The sequence below is a fragment of the Dipodomys merriami genome, unplaced genomic scaffold, assembly GCF_024711535.1.
Source record: "Dipodomys merriami isolate MVZ:Mamm:240054 unplaced genomic scaffold, mDipMer1.0.p SCAF_2, whole genome shotgun sequence".
NCBI classification, from domain to species: Eukaryota; Metazoa; Chordata; class Mammalia; order Rodentia; family Heteromyidae; genus Dipodomys; species Dipodomys merriami.
Window position 1 is genome coordinate 53,271,943 of NW_027203381.1, and position 17,183 is coordinate 53,289,125.

General features: G+C 35.2%; 1 protein-coding gene and 1 non-coding gene across 9 annotated transcripts in view; one reads left to right on the top strand and one right to left on the bottom strand.

Annotated features, from left to right (window-relative positions):
- Window positions 1-17,183, bottom strand: part of Ankrd12 (ankyrin repeat domain 12) — a 138,793-nt gene that overhangs the window by 87,979 nt on the left and 33,631 nt on the right. For 7 of the 8 annotated variants that reach the window (XR_011373525.1, XM_070029653.1, XM_070029649.1 and 4 more), the window contains 2 exons: window positions 13,051-13,119; window positions 8,292-8,438 (listed from right to left, as the gene is read on the bottom strand). Coding sequence is in view for 7 of the 8 variants with exons in the window: in XM_070029653.1 (XP_069885754.1) it covers window positions 8,292-8,438; window positions 13,051-13,119 (216 nt within the window). In the remaining variant the exon portion in view is untranslated. The remainder of the gene's footprint in view (window positions 1-8,291; window positions 8,439-13,050; window positions 13,120-17,183) is intronic. The other variant, XM_070029654.1, reaches the window with a different exon arrangement.
- On the top strand, window positions 10,127-10,245 carry LOC138832637 (5S ribosomal RNA). Its single transcript, XR_011373593.1, has one exon. It is a non-coding gene; the product is annotated as a 5S ribosomal RNA (ribosomal RNA).

The window sequence follows — 17,183 nt, forward strand, 5'->3', positions numbered from 1 at the left end:
AGGAAATATACTCATCACCTTACTTATGTAACTGTAACCCCTTTGGTATAGTATCTTTACAATAAAAAATATATATTAAAAAATGAATTATAAAGTGAAATTTAGATAATATCCAAAAGTTCCCTCCCTGATTTCAGAACTACTAGTGGGAAAATGTAAGGATTTAAAACAGCATTATTTAATTCTGATAATCTGTATTTTAAAAAGCAATTACTCTAGAAGTCTCTATAGAAAATAATTTCTCAACACAGATACACAGTGTTTCATGCCTTAACATTTCCACTAAATATTTCCACTAAAATTTCCTACTCAGGAGACAAAGATTCTGAGGGTCACGGTTTGAGGCCAGGTAAAGCAAAACATTTGGAGGATTCCATCTCAACCAATAAAAAGCTGTGTGTAAAATATACATTTGAAGACCAATGAAATAGCTAGAAGATTCAGAAATAAGCCCATAAATTTAAGAGTTATTTGACAAAGAAGCCAAAAAATATATGTTGGAAAAAAAATTGCATCTTTTAACAAAATTGGGAAAATTGGAAATTTAACATCCATTTGTGGAAGACTCAAAATAGATCCATTTTCACCTCTCACCACCCAAAATGGATCAAAGACCTCAATGTAAGACCTGAAACTACTGCAGAAAGGAGTATGAGAACTTATTGGTATAGGCAGGAACTTTCTGAATAAACTTCCAGGCACTCTGCAAATTGGAGAGAGAAAGGACAAATAGTATTGCAACAAATTACAAATTTTCTGCACAGGGTGGGACACTGTTACTAAACTAAAAAGGCAACTTACTATTAACTGACATCTACCGAGTATTTCACCCTAAAACACAGTACACATTCTTCTCAGCAGCTCACGGAACTTTCTCCAAAATAAACCATATCATAGTTCATGCAAGGAACTTAAGCAAATACAAAGGGATCGACATAATCCCCTGTATCCTATCTGACCACAGTGGAATCAAGCTAGCACTCAATAACAAAGCATACCACAGAAATTTCTCTAATACATGGAAATTGAACAGCACACTCCTTAACAATGCCTGGATAACAGAAGAGACCAGAGAAGAAATAAAGCATTTCCTACAACTCAATGAAAATGAAAACACCTCACAAAGAAACTTGTGGGACACAGCAAAAGCAGTCCTGAGGGGCAAATTTATTGCCCTCAGTGCCCACATCAAGAGAATGGAGACAGACCAAGTAAATAATCTCATGTTGCAATTAAAACAGCTGGAAAAACAAGAAAAAATGGGACCTAAAGTTACTAGACGAAGCCAGATAACCAAATTAAAAGCAGAGATTAACCAATTAGAAAATCAGAAAACCATAACCAAAATAAACCAAACAAAAAGCTGGTTCTTTGAAAAAATAAACAAAATTGATGGCCCATTGGCTAGATTAATTAAAAAAAGAAGAGAGGAAACCCATATTAATAGGATTAGGGATGCCACAGGAAACATCACAACACGTACCCAAGGTATCCAAACAATTCTAACAGACTACTTTCAAAAGCTATACTCTCTAAAGGAAGAAAATCGGGCAGAAATGGATGCATTTTTAGAGAAATACAAGTTGCCCAAACTGAGCAAAGAAGAAGTTAATCAATTAAATAAGCCAATATCCTATAATGAGATACAGGAAGCTATCAAAAGTCTTCCAACAAATAAAAGCCCAGGACCAGATGGATTCACAGCAGAATTCTATAAGACCTTTAAACAAGAACTAATACCCATACTCCTCAAGCTCTTCAGAGAAACAGAGAAGGAAGGAGCTATCCCAAACTCATTCTACGAAGCCAATATCACACTCATCCCCAAACCAGGCAAAGACCCAACCAAAAAAGAGAATTACAGGCCAATCTCCTTGATGAACACAGATGCAAAGATCCTTAACAAGATTCTAGCTAACAGAATCCAGAAACACATTAAAAAAATAATTCACTATGACCAGGTAGGCTTCATCCCAGAGACACAGGGATGGTTTAACATACGTAAGTCAATAAATGTAATCCAACATATCAACAGAGCCAAGGTCAAGAATCACATGATTATCGCTACAGATGCAGAAAAGGCCTTTGACAAAATTCAACATTCATTCATGCTAAAAGCTCTGGAGAAAATAGGAATAGAAGGAACATTTCTAAAAACAATAAAAGCCACTTATGACAGACCAATAGCCAATATTATACTTAATGGGGAAAAGCTACAACCAATTCTCCTAAAATCAGGAACAAGGCAAGGATGCCCACTGTCTTCACTCCTCTTCAATATAGTCCTAGAACCCTTAGCCAGGGCAATAAGGCAAGAAAAAGACATTAAAGGGATCCGCATAGGGAAAGAAGAAGTTAAACTATCCCTTTTTGCAGACGACATGATACTATACCTCCACGATCCCAAAAACTCCACTCCCAAACTCTTAGAAATCATAAATCACTTTGGCAAAATAGCAGGATACAAAATAAACCCACAAAAATCAGTTGCCTTCCTATACACTGATAATGTACAGGAAGAGAGGGAAATAAAGGGAGCAACCCCATTCACAATAACCTCCCCAAAAATAAAATATTTAGGAATTAACCTAACCAAAGATGTAAAAGAACTATTTAATGAGAACTATAAAAAGTTAAAGAAAGAAATTGCAGAAGACACTAGGAAATGGAAAGACCTCCCATGCTCCTGGATACGCCGACTTAATATAGTAAAGATGGTAATACTTCCAAAACTAATATACAAATTCAATGCAATTCCTATTAAAATCCCAATGAAGTACATCACTGAAATACAGAAAACAGTCCAAAAATTCATATGGAACAACAAAAGACCTAGAATAGCCAAAACAATTCTAGGGGATAAAGACAATATGGGAGGGCTATCCATGCCGAACTTCAAACTCTACTACAGAGCTATAATAACAAAGACAGCATGGTACTGGCACAAAAACAGACCCGAAGACCAATGGAACAGAATAGAAGATCCAGAAATAAATCCACAGGCCTACAACCAGCTGATATTCGACAAAGGAGCCAAAGACATACAATGGAAGAAACACAGCCTCTTCAACCGCTGGTGCTGGGAAAACTGGGCAGCCACATGCAGAAAACTAAAAGTGGACCTCAGCCTATCACCATGTACCAACATCAACTCAAAATGGATTAAAGACCTTAACATTAAACCTGAATCTCTGAAACTACTGCAGGACAGAGTAGGAGAGACACTTGAACTAATAGGCACAGGAAGGAACTTCCTGAACAGAGTCCCAGGGTCACAACAAATTGGAGAGAGACTCGACAAATGGGACTACCTTAAAATAAAAAGCTTCTGCACAGATAAAGCTATCGCAACCAAGCTAGAAAGACAACCAACTAATTGGGAAAAAATATTTACCAGCAATATATCAGACAAGGGGTTAACATCCTGTATATACAGGGAACTCAAGAAACTAATCCCTCCCAAACCTAACAAACCAATTACTAAATGGGCAAGGGAACTAAAGAGGGACTTCTCAAATGAAGAAATAAAAATGGCAAAGAAACACATGAGGAAATGTTCATCATCCCTGGTGGTGAAGGAAATGCAAATAAAGACAACCCTGAGATACCACCTTACCCCAGTCAGAATGTCCCACATCCACAAATCAGCCAACGACAAATGCTGGAGGGGATGTGGAGAACGAGGAACGCTATTACACTGTTGGTGGGAATGTACACTCATACAACCACTTTGGAAAGCAGTCTGGAGGGTCCTTAGAAAGCTAAAGATTGACCTCCCTTACAACCCAGTCATACCACTTCTAGGCATTTACCCTGAACAACAGGAACCAATATACAAGGACACGTGCACCTCCATGTTTATTGCAGCACTGTTCACAATAGCTAGGATATGGAAACAACCTAGATGCCCCACCACAGATGAATGGATCCAAAAATTGTGGTATCTATACACAATGGAATATTATGCAGCCATTAGAAATGACAAAATAATGGCATTTGCAGGGAAATGGATGGAGCTAGAAGGAATCATGTTGAGCGAGGTAAGCCAAGAACGAAGAGACAAACAGTACACGGTCTCCCTGATAAGTGGATGATAAATCCAAAATGTTAGGTGATATGACAAAACTAACAGGACTTAAGAAACAAAGAACTCCCACTCATCTGGTTGAACCACTACCAAATATCCCCATGCTGCTGATCACATATATGGTATATAACATATGAGCACCGTTATATATTACAGACTGTGATAGACAATTTGCTCCAGGAAAGTTAGAATGAACTTGTGACTTTAAATGAGCATCATTATTCCACAATACTGTGAATTTCCGGAAATTAAGTAATCACTTAATCACAATCAAAAAAAAAAAAAAAGAACCTTGGGGAAGGGAGGGAGGGAGGGGATGGTAGGGGGAAAACAATGGAGGGGGTAACAATGTTCAAGAGGAAGTGTACTCATTACCCCACTCATGTAACTGTAACCCTCTGTATAGTATCTTTACAATAAAAAAATTAAAAAAAAAAAGGCAACCTACTGAGTGGAAGAAGATCTTTAACATCTATATACCTGACAAAGGCGTAATACACAGAACATACAAGAAACGAAACTGCCAAGAATCAATAATCCAATTAATAAATGGACAAAGAAGCTAAACAGAGACATCTTCAGAGGAAAAATCTCCAACTAACCACCAAAAAGCCAGAAGTGGAGTTGCAGTTTAAGTGCTAGAGCACTAGCTTTGAGCAAAAATTTTAGGGACTTTGCACAGGGGTTCAAGCCCTAGGATCAGCACAAAACAAACACCAGCCAACCAACCAAACAAAAAATTTTAAAAACAAATAAACATTGACCTCCCATCTCACACCAGTAAGAATGGCCATAATCAAAATTATGAATAACAACAAAAGCTGGCAGGGATGTAAAGAAAAGCAAAACCTATTACACTTCTGATGTTAATGTACACTAGTATAACCTCTATGGAAGGCAGTTTGGTGATTCCTCAAAAATGAAACAATAGAACTATCCTATTACCCAGAGATACCATTCTTGGCCATATATCAAGAACATCAGAAGTCAGGATATAGTGAAGACACTTACACTGTTCACCATAGCTAAGTTACGGAAAGAGCCCAGAACTCCTACAATAGATGAAGGAATCAAGAAAATGTGATATATATGCACAATGGAATTTTATTCATGCATAGGAAAAATAATATGTTATTTGCAGGAAATCAGACAGACTTGGGAAAAAACGTTAAGTGAAATATGTCAGGCTCAGAGAGAGAAACAGTACATGTTTTCTCTCATATTATGGAAGTTAGATATAAATTATAAGCATAACCAAGTTCTATAAACATATACAAAAACAAACTAAAGGATGATGTATACTCAGGGGAGGATTTCTTTGGTATAACTCCTCTGGAAAAGTTTAACGAATGAATACCAGAAATCTGAAACATTTGTCAACAGTGTGGGGGCAGGAGAGAAAAACTAAAGGGGAGGAGGGCAGATGAATTGAGAGAGGAAAGGCAAGTATATCATCATTATATACACATATAAAAATGGCATTATATAACATGAGGGTATGGATGCTATTGGGAAAGATGGAAGAAAATGATGGAAGGATTAATGTTAATCAAGATGTATTGTACTCATATAATCTGACTTGTTGAGCTGAAACCCCTTTGTACATGTCCTGTCATCCCAGCTATGTGGACGGTGTAAATAGGAGGACCATAGTATAGGCACGTTTGAGCAAAAAATGAAGTCCTATTTAAAAAAATTAAAGCCAAAAGGACTAAAGGAGCAAAGCAAGCTGTTGAAGGCTTGCCTAGCAAGCTTGGGGCCCCCAAATTCAAACTTCAGTTAATGCTGAAGGGGGAAAAAAAAAAAAAGAAGAAAATAATCTACCATCATACTCTTGCAACCTGACATACTAAAGCTATAAGTCATCATCAACCTTTCTTCAATGGAAAAAACTTAAAAGTTTACTTTTCGGATTTTCAAGTATACTTTCTAAGTAAGAGAATTTATATAATGTGTTATCAAGTAAGAATGTCACCTACCTTACTGTATCTCAACAGTGGATTCTTGGTACACAGTAGAATTCAAGAAACATTTGCTGAACTAATTTTATTATAATCTTCATAGTCAAATATTTTACAAAAATAAGTCTTTTGACTTCCATAAAAACTATAGGACCCATCAAAAGGAAAAGAAGCAATCAACCCTAAATACCTAGTATATCTGTATAATGGCTAAAGAACTTGATATTTCAAAAGCTTTCCATCTCTAGTTTTGTATATATTAATAATAGGAAAAAACCTAACTAGAATTATTCTTAAGTATAAAGCACCAACTGCTGAACAACTGGGTAGTATGATTGTGTGGAAAGTAAAAGAAATGCTAAATTCTGTAACAAAAGTTATATATGACTGTTTATGCCTAAAAAATAAAATCCCTGGAAGTACTGATAAGAAACTCAACAGTGATTGACTATGACTGGAGATGAAAAAGGACTATACTTTTTGTCTTACTATGTTCTTTTTTTTTCGTTTCTTTTTTTTTATTGTGAAAATGTACAGAGGGGTTACAATTACATGGGCAAGATAGTGAGTACATTTCTTATCAAGCATTGTAGCCTCCTTCTTTGTTTACCCTTCCCATCCTCCCTCCCCCCCCATCCTCCCCCTCCCCTCAAGTTGTAAAGTTCGTTTTTGACAAGACAACTTGGACTTCTCATTGTTGCAACAGGTCCACCTGTATCCTTATTTAAACGACTTGTTTTTCCTCTTCCCCTCCACAAATTATACCGACATCAAATACAGTGAAAGCAGGGGTTATACTGTGGGGGAGGGACATACAAAGCAACAAAGAAATAATTTTGTAATTGTGTTAGAAACAAATGCATGAAAGAAAAAAAACATTTAAAATACATATCTTAGGGTTCATTTTCCTAACATCACCTTATCTGACCTTTTCTGCCTGACTCATACATTTACTAGATATTGCAAATAAGGGAAATCATGGGACCCATGTTTCTTTGGGCTTGGCTTACTTCATTTAATACAATTTTTTCCAAGTCTTTCCATTTCCTAACAAATGGGGCAATGTCATTCTTTCTGATGGAGGCGTAGAATTCCATTGTGTATATATACCACATTTTCTTGATCCATTCATCTACTGAGGGGCATCTGGGTTGGTTCCAGATCTTAGCTATGGTAAATAATGCTGCAATAAACATAGTTGTGCTGGTAGCTTTAGTGTGGTCTTGTTTGTAAACATTTGGGTAAATGCCAACTATATTCTTTATGATAAGTAGTAATACTGTGACAAAAGTTCATGGGATTAAAAAAAATCAGTTTTAAAAAATAAAAGTCTATTAAATCTAACTCAAAGTAAACCAAAACTGAAGTCTCTCCCATGTAAATAATAGAAAAAGCAAGAATAACTAAAACACACTGTATTTTTAAAAGGGCAGCAGCTGGATGTTGATGCTGGTGGCTCATGCCTATAATTCTATTCACTTGGGAAGCTGATATCTGAGGACTGAGGTTCAAAATCAACTGGACAGACAATTCCAAAAGCCTCCTATCTCCAATTAATCAGCAAAAAGCCAGAAGTGGGGTGGGGCTCAAGTAGTAGGGTGCAGGGCCTGATGAAAATTAGAGCTGGTCCTAAAATCTTTTTAATAGTTAAAGTTGCTAGATAACCCCATGTTTTGGTGGAAAATAGATACTTAAAAATCATAAGAATTTAACCAGGTTGTCTGAATTTATATTTTTAAACAGTCCATACAGGAAAAACTTTATTTTCTAATTCATTTCAACAGTATTATATGAAAAGATGCTTAAATTCAGTGCTAAATATTAGTTTTTCTCTATTCAAAATGATTTATTTCCTTCCAGTCATAAAGAAGCAAAGTGCCTCAAGTGCCTCAGAGTAGATGGAGTGCCAAGATAATACAAGTAAGATAAGTAAATGGGGTGTTAAGTAGAATCCTAGCAACAGCTTTATAGAAACTGTGTGCCTCACCACACCTGGTTAGAAAATACAAGGGAAAAGGCAATTTTCTTAAGCTGATAAAACCATTTCTGAATTACTCATTTTACTTAACACTTTTTTTACTCAATGCCTACCTCATATCTATTTTCTAAGATAGTAGAGGATATAGAAAATGGTCTCACAAATTTCTAAAAATTATAAACTGATGTTATCAGTAATTCTGGTTAAATTAAAAAAAAATAAAAATTTAAGACATTAACTGAAAATAATTTTGGATAGGAATTACCTGGGCTGTTGTCTCTTGCTGTCATCTGCATAAGAAGTGCCATCTGCTTTCGCTCAGAGAGTGGATAGCCAAAAAGTATGCTAACTGGTGTGGATTTCTTATTTCCAGCTTCCTTTTTTGTTTTCTTCTTTTCTGGACCTTCTTTCTCTGAAATTATTAATAAATGTGTAAGAACTTGAAACAAATACAAGTAATAAACATTAAGACTTTCTTGACAGATGCTATACATGTGTGTGATATATATAAGTCAAGACAAACAAAATATTTTTTCTTCTGAAAGCTTTGGAAAATATACTGTTAGGTTGCTTGTGTTTGCAGTGTTGGGGACTGAACCCTGGGTCTTACATGTACTCAGCAAGCCTCTACCACCTAACCCATGCTCCTAACTTCTTGCCTTGGCTGGCTTTGAACTCACAATCTTACTTACCTCCATCTTGTAATTTTACTTCCACCTCATAATTGGCTGGGATTACAAGTGTGCCTCACCATGCCTGGCTCGAAGATATTCTTAATTTGATTTTTGAGGCACTTGGAAATTTATTACTAAGCAAATTTTTCATTTTATTAATTTGTCCTATTTAAATTGACTATTTCAAAAATTCCTTAAAACAATCATCCTTTGCAATCTGCAATGGTTCTTCTATTTGCTCATTCTAGGAACTCTGTGGATAGTAAAATCTGAAGATTTTTAAGTCCCTTATATAAAATGGGGCAATATTTGTACATACTTATTCTCCCATTAATTTTAAATCATCTCCAGATATTTAAAAAACCCAAATACACTGTAAATAGTACGTAAACTATGTTACTTTTTTGTTTATGTTTAGTGAATAATTACAAAGAAATATCTGTACATGTTTAATAAACATGCATTTTTTTCTGAATAGTTCCAATGTATGGAAATAAGAAAGTCAACTTTGAATTACACTTTCATTTACTATAACTTTATTTATATTACTACTAAACCTATACAAATGTTCCTTCAAATTTCTTCCTAAATTCTAGCCAGCCACAGCTTGTACAATCTTCTAAGAAGACTTAAGACAAGTCTCACCACATAGCTAGTCAAAAAGAAAACACACCAAATCATTTTATTCCAGTTTTCTGGCAGTTGAACAGGGAATGATATTAATGAAAGCTGAAAGCAAGCAAATTAAGGATTTTGTGTGGCTGTATGTTAACAGAGATCTTAAAAAGCTCCAAAAGCCAGGCACCGGTGGCTCAGGCCTGTAATCCTAGCTACTCAGGAGGCTGAGATCTGAGGATCACGGTTCAAAGCCATCATCTCCAATAAACCACTAGAAAGCTGGAAGTGGTGCTGTGGTTCAAGCAGTAGAGCAACTCACCTTAAGCTGAAGGGCACAGGGAAAATGCCCAGGCCCAGAGTTCAAGCCCCACGACTGACCAAAAAAAAAAAAATGTTCCAAAATGTTTGCAAGTCCATGACAAGGATCAGATTTAGGTTTTTGGTTTTTTTTTAAGGAAATTTTCTGGCAATGCGGCCAGCATTTTCTTTACACACCAAAAACTGCATAAACAGGTAAACAATAAATCTTATAGAACTTTCTGGAAGTGATGCAGATGCCATGTATAAGATGTCATGGTCTAAGCTATTTTCTGTGTAGGCATCTATTTCTGGGATTTCAAATTCAGATTTAGGGGCTCCTACAAAAATAGATAATTTAAAAATTAGTAAAAATGAATGAGATATAGTGGGCTATAGACAGATATTGCCAACAGACAGGATATTCTAAAGAGAGAAGTATTTATTAATCTAGGAAGTTTCAAGAAGTTAATGAAAATTTGATATTATCACTGGGCATAAAAACTAATAAGTCTACGGCCATGTCACCCTGAATACACCCGATCTCGTCTGATCTCGGAAGCTAAGCAGGGTCGGGCCTGGTTACTACTTGGATGGGAGACCGCCTGGGAATACCTGGTGCTGTAGGCTTGCGGGCATCGGTGGCTCATGCCTGTAATCCTAGCTACTCAGGAGGCTGAGATCTGAGGATCACAGTTCAAAGCCAGCCCAGGCAGGAAAGTCGTGAGACTCTTAACTCCAATAAACCACCAGAAAACCGGAAGTGGCACTGTGGCTCAAGTGGTAGATTGCTAACCTTGAGCTGGAGAGTGCAGCTGCGGACAGTACCCAGGCCCAGAGTTCAAGCCCCACGACCAACAAAAAAAAAAAAAAAAAGATTTTTCAGGTGCACTACTAAAATTACTTAGGACAAACTGGCATCCCGATGGCCTACAAAATTTGAGATTCTGATACTTAAAATTTGCTGTGTACAACTCACTCAAAAATCATTAACTTCAAACTTCTCCATTTTATTGAATTTTGATTTTACATAAAAATATTTTCTAAAATTAAAATATTTTTATATTTTCAATATGATCTTTTACTTTCATGTTTCTCACTTTTTCTTCTAAATTTTGATGTTCAAAAAATATTACTCTAAAGTGATATATACCCATATTATAGACAAAAATCACAAGTGTGCTAGAATTCTGTGCTGACAAATAATCAAATATATAACTATTGCATTTGAAATAAAATAAGCAAGTTGGATATATTTCAATTGTTTAAACAAAAATTCAAAATATCAAATATATAACTATTGCATTTGAAATAAAATGCGCAAGTTGGATATATTTCAATTGTTTAAACAAAAATTCAAAATAGATGCTTACATTCAATATGATTCTTTTATCTTTTGAGTTACAAATAGTTATGCCTGAATTCATGTTTTATACAAGATAGTAAAAAAAAGTATGAGACTATAAAATCCCAAAGTATATTTTTTTCTAATTTGAACAGTTAATGAGACTTTGACTATTTAGGATCTACCTGATTTCCTCCAAATCACCCTAAAGTAAAAAATGATGTATTCAAATGAAATACTATATGACAGTCTTCTGACTTCGGTAACTAAAAAGAAACCGAATTTTTAATGTTTAAACATACATATAATTACAAACATGCTCATTCATCATAGTCTACTACAGATTTTTTTGTTGTTGTTGCCTCTACTAGATCAGGGTCTGAGCTTTGCTTGTTCAACCACTTAAATCCTATCTCCAGTTCTGTTTTTGTTTTGTTTTTGCTGGTTAATTGGAAATAAGAGTCATGTAGTTCTGTCTGTCTGGGGTGGCTTTGAACCATGCTCTTCAGATCTCTGCCTTCTGGGTAGGTATAACTGTACTCATGAATGACCAGCATATAGCCAAACCAGACCTTTTTGAGGGGAAACCCAGAGACTCATCACATTCAAAACAAATGTGATGAAACAGACTTTTATCATCCCTACATTCTGTCAAGGTTCTGAACTACAGAAATACAAATGCCATCTGGAAAATTAATGATTTCTTTATAGGTCTTATCAGAACAAATTATGCTCAACACTATCACTTCCCAATTAAGTGTAAAGTATATAGTATAGATTAACAAATACAACATTTCCCCCATAACAGAATCTAAAAAGTGAAATAATAGAGTTAAAATCCAAATATAGATGAACACAAATCAATCCCATTTGTAGTATTCTGGAGAAAAAAAAATGCTAGTATGATCTAGTTCTATGAGTCTCTATCACTGGAATGTCTTAACCTTGCTATTCTAGAATGATATTGAGATCATGGATGGCATTATCACATCTAGCTCTTTTGGGTTTATCTTATTGCTTGGCTGTTACCTTTTAGAAAGGAAGGTCTAATTCCACAGTAACTAAATATGACTTCCAATTTTGGTAACTAGGATGATTACTTGGTTTTACCACCCTCTCTATTCAAACCTATAATTTATAAATAAAAAATGTGTCATAAGCAGAACGTTTATTCCATTCTTATATAGTAAATGTTTATATACTGAAAACTGGACATAAACACCTAGGGATTAAATAGTAACATTTTGAAAAGTTTAGATACAAATGATAGCCCAGGGGCTGGGAAGGAGGCTCAGTGGTAGAGCGCTTGCCTTGCATGCATGAGGCCCTGGGTTCGATCCCTCAGCACCACATAAGCAAAAAGAAAAAAGCCGAAAGTGGCGCTCTGGCTCAAGTGGTAGAGCCCTAGCCTTGAGCTGAAGAGCTGAGAGACAGCACCCAGGCCCAGAGTTCAGCCCCACAAAAAAAAAAAAAAAAAAAAAAAAAAAAAAAAAAACACACCAAAAAACCCAAAAACCACAAATGATAGCCCATTTAAGAAGGTGGGGTATAATCAAAACACTTAGTTTCACATAGTAGAGAACACATGATATATTCTGAATGATATTTACATTCTGCTGAATTTTTTGTTTGGAACAATTATGACTCAATAATATATAAAAACTGAAGCAATAGCCAAATAGATATTCCAACACAGTTAATGGTAATGTCACTCTCCAGGCAGCTAGTATTTTAATCCATTTATAGTTAAATTCAATCTGGACAGCGAAGTCAAAAGATGACTATTCAGCAGAAGAAAAATTCAAATGTGTTGTTTAAAAAAAATCAACATAAGATTACTGAATTGTTTTTGGTGATTATTTGATTGTTTTTTATTAGAAGAAAAATACAGCTTTTAAACAAATACTAGAAGAACAATTTTCTGAATGTTTTAACACAGGTAGGCAATACCATTTTTTTTCTACACATGAAGATTAATGCATTTCTCCAGTGATACCTATAAATTGGTTTGAAAGTTTTATGTATTAACACTCAACTTTTAATGTGACAGCAATCACTGACTGAACAGCAACACCTGATAATCTAATTACCTGAGTATGTCCTGTAAGAAGATATAAGTCTCTCCCCCCAATTTTCACTTGTATGTCCTGGGTCTGAATCTACAGAATGAGAAGAGACAGAAGAAAAGAACAAAGGCACACCAAGAGAAATGCAGAATTCAACCAACCAACATTTTTCAAAAGACTAACAGGTAATGACCTATCATTGTCTTTCCAAAAAGATTGCTTTAAAGATATAGATAAAAGTACACTTAAAACAGGTTTGGCCAATATATAGGATTTTAGTTTCTTCTACTGAAATTATCTTAAAAGTAGATAAATTTGACCATGTACACTTCAGTAACAGACAATACTGATGTTGCTTATTAAAACATGCAGTCTCTGTTTTGATGTTACATCTTTTTCCCAATATCTGGTTAATTGTCAAATATGCAGTAATACCAGTTTTATGTTTGGAATTTGTTTTTAAAAGGCCACACTTTCTGTTCCATAAGTGTCCAAAGTATTCAAAAGACAAAAGAAATGCAGTGTCATCCTAAACAACTGATCTTTCTATAAACTGTATACACTTCAAATGGTATGAATTACTATAGTGATCATTACACTAAAGACATCTGAGGGGAAAACAGCCTAAATTAAACAAAGTTCTTCCATTGAGACTACAGAATACTGCCTAACAATGTATGATGGAAATAAGACTGTAGAGAGATATTTTCACTTTTCTATAACATGCCATTTTCAGTCACAATAGTTACTCTGATCTTTAGAGTCTCAACTGACATATAATTCTCTTCCCAGAATCATTATAGACATTATTCATGGTATCAGTTAAGTACAATCAAGTGTTGGGAAAAAAGAAAAAAAAAGAGAACAAGTAATCCCCAAACAGTATCTAAAAAATGTAAAGGTAAGCTGGGCACCGGTGGCTCAGGCCTGTAATCCTAGCTACTTAGGAGGCTGAGACCTGAGGATCATGGTTCAAAGCCAGCCTGAGCAGGAAACTCCGTGAGACTCCTATCTCCAATAAATCACTAGAAAACAGGAACTGGTGCGTGGCTCAAGAGGTAGAGTGCTCACCTTGAGCTGAAGAGCGCAAGGACAGCGCCCAAGCCCAGAGTTCAAGCCCCATGACCGACAAAAAAAAAAGTAAAGGTAACCTTATAATTTTGATAATGAGAAAGAAGATTTACTCAACCAAAATGAGGATCATTAATAACATGGTGACTAATTCTAAAGGAAGTAAATGGATTAGCTAATAGGCTAATTAGATAATACAACTTTCAATTAACACATTTAAAACTGAATACATTAAAGCTTGCAAGTATAAGAATTCCAAGAAAAAATACATACATGAAAATATTTCATGAAAAGATAAGCAAAAAATTTAAATGGTTTCTATAGATTACAAGATAAAAGTGGTAATAAACAAAAAGCTTGAAAACCCTGAATCACATTTTTTGTTTTGTGAGCGCCCAAAGTATTCCAAAGATGTGAACTATAGTATCATGCTAGATGACAAATCCTTTTATAAACTATACATATCAAATGGTATTAAATAGTTCATTTGAAGCAGACCATATTAGTGACCATATTAGTGAACAGATTAAAGTTCAGTGAATGAAATGGACTTTTAATTATAAAATTTGACCTTATCCAAAACTTCCTCTGGAAATATCCAATCCACACTGACTCCACATACATCCTTTGACTTTATTGAAGTAAGTATATTTATATAAGGGGCACCTGAGTAGGTATTCTATCTAATTTAGGAGTTCAAAAATTAAAGCTTCCATATTTTGTCCATTAACTACTTCCTGCTGTATTAAGATGAGCCTATATGAGACAACTGTTATTAATGAGTCTGATGTAGGGTTAAGCAGAACAATTCTTGTCTGTCTGTCTGTCTGTCTATCTACACACTTTATAATAAGGTAACACATGCTAGTACTTCAATCTTTTAATGCTTTATTTAGGCTGTAAAATAATAAGAAAAATATCTACACTTAGTGTTTGAAACTTCTATAATAATATACCTGGGAGAAACAGAAGTCAACCAGTAATAAGTTATTTCCATGAAAAGCACCAGCAGTGAGTATTCTTAATAAGCAAAGAACTGCATTATCTCCTACTGAACAGAATTCTCTTTGAAAATGTTCTTTTCATTTGGGCACAGTAGCTGAAACCTCTAAGCCCTAACTATATGGGAAGCAAAGATTAGTAGGTCATGGTTAGAGGCTAGCCTAAGCAAAAATAAGTTCAAGAAACTAAATCAATCAATAGCTGGGTGCTGAGTAAAGTAATAAAACACTTGCTATATCCAGCTACATAATGAAACAGAGTAGGAGGATCATAGCCCAGGTATAAAGCTCGTATCTTGAAAATAACTTATAGAAAAAGGGGATAGGGAAGCAGCTCAAGTGGTAGAACTCCTGCCTAACAAACATGAGGGTCCTAAGTACAATCCCTATCCAGTACTGCCAAAAAAAAGTTCTCTCCAAATTTTTTGAGTCACATTAATTAAGGCAAATCTTTAATGGCATCTTAAAATCTCAGTAAAAGCAGATTTCTAAGGCTCAGTAGGAAAGATTTAATTTGAAATTTCAAGATGCTTTACAAATACCATTGGAAACAGATCATACTGTGCCTCTTTGAATTTTCTCATACCACATTACCTAAAAATGACAAAACACCACAGTATGCAAGTAAAAAATGCTTACTGAGAAGATAATTTAAAAAGAAATGTCAAGGATACTTTTATCTTTCTAGTCACTAAAATCAGTAGTACTTTTATCATTCAGTTGGACATATTTATCTCCATAGATCTATCAACACCTCTCAAAAATGTACCCCAAATGTTATTTGAAATTAAAGAACACTCAAATTGCTGGCTTTGTAAGTAAACAATAATCACAAAGTCATGCACTCTTTAAAGAATTCAATGTGAGGGGCTGGGAAGGTGGCTCAGTGGTAGAGCGTTTGCCTTGCATGCCTGAGGCTCTGGGTTCGATTCCTCAGCACCACATAAGCAAAAAAAAAAAAAAAAAGCCGGAAGAGGCGCTGTGGCTCAAGTGGTAGAGCACTAGCCTTGAGCTGAAATGCTGGGGACAGCACCCAGGCCCGGAGGAGTTCAGGCCCCACGACTGGACCCAATAAAAAAACAAACAAAAAAAAAAAGAATTCAATGTGTGACAAAAGCAAAGTCTTCAAAGATGCTCTTATTATTCATAATAACAATTGCACATTTAATTTGGAAGCTAAGACACTGTTCAACACATGTGTATTAAGGAATTATGACTTTTCCGATGTCATGTTACTAGGAAATAAATATGATTTTATGACAGATAGTGAGGGAATAAAGTTGACTTTGTTAGAAACTTATTTTTTAATTTTTTATTGAAATTAGGTGATTATATGAATTTCACATATTTCACAGTATTGTGGAATAGTGATACTAAGTTAAAATCACAAACACATTTTAACTTTCACATTGCAAATTGTCATTATCATGGTCTATAAAGTTTGTGAATTCTATGAGCTTTGATGATACAACTATTTCTTCTACATCAGGTAGTATTTATATTTCTTTCCTCTTGGTTAGTGTAAAAGCTGTTCCCTTTTCCCTCTCATTCCCTCCCTCCCATCGCTGCCTTTGAATTGTTTAGTTCAATTTTATCTATGTCCAGTGCAGCTGATGGGCCCCTCTGTTGTATGTTTTCCCGTTTCCCTCTGATTCTGTGTTCTCCTAGCTTCCCTCAGATGCATGCATATATATACACTATATGTGGTCAAGAACATGGAGTCATTTAGCAATGACACAACAAAATGAGTGGAAGTCCTTTGTTTTTCAAGTCCTGTTTACTTTGTCATATCTCCTTGCATTTTGGTTTTAGCATCTACATATCAGGGAGACCATGTGCCATTTGTCTCTTCACTCTTGGCTTACCTTGCTCAAAATGACTTGCTCTAATTCCATTCATTTCCCTGCAAAATGCCATTATTTTGTCCTTTCTAATGGCTGCATAATATTCCATTGTATATAGGTCCCATAATTTTTGGATCCACTCATCTGTAGTGGGGCATCTGGGTTGTTTCTGTATCTTGGCTATTGTGAACAATGCTGTAATGAACATGGAGGTGCATGTGTCCTTGTATCCTGGTTCCAG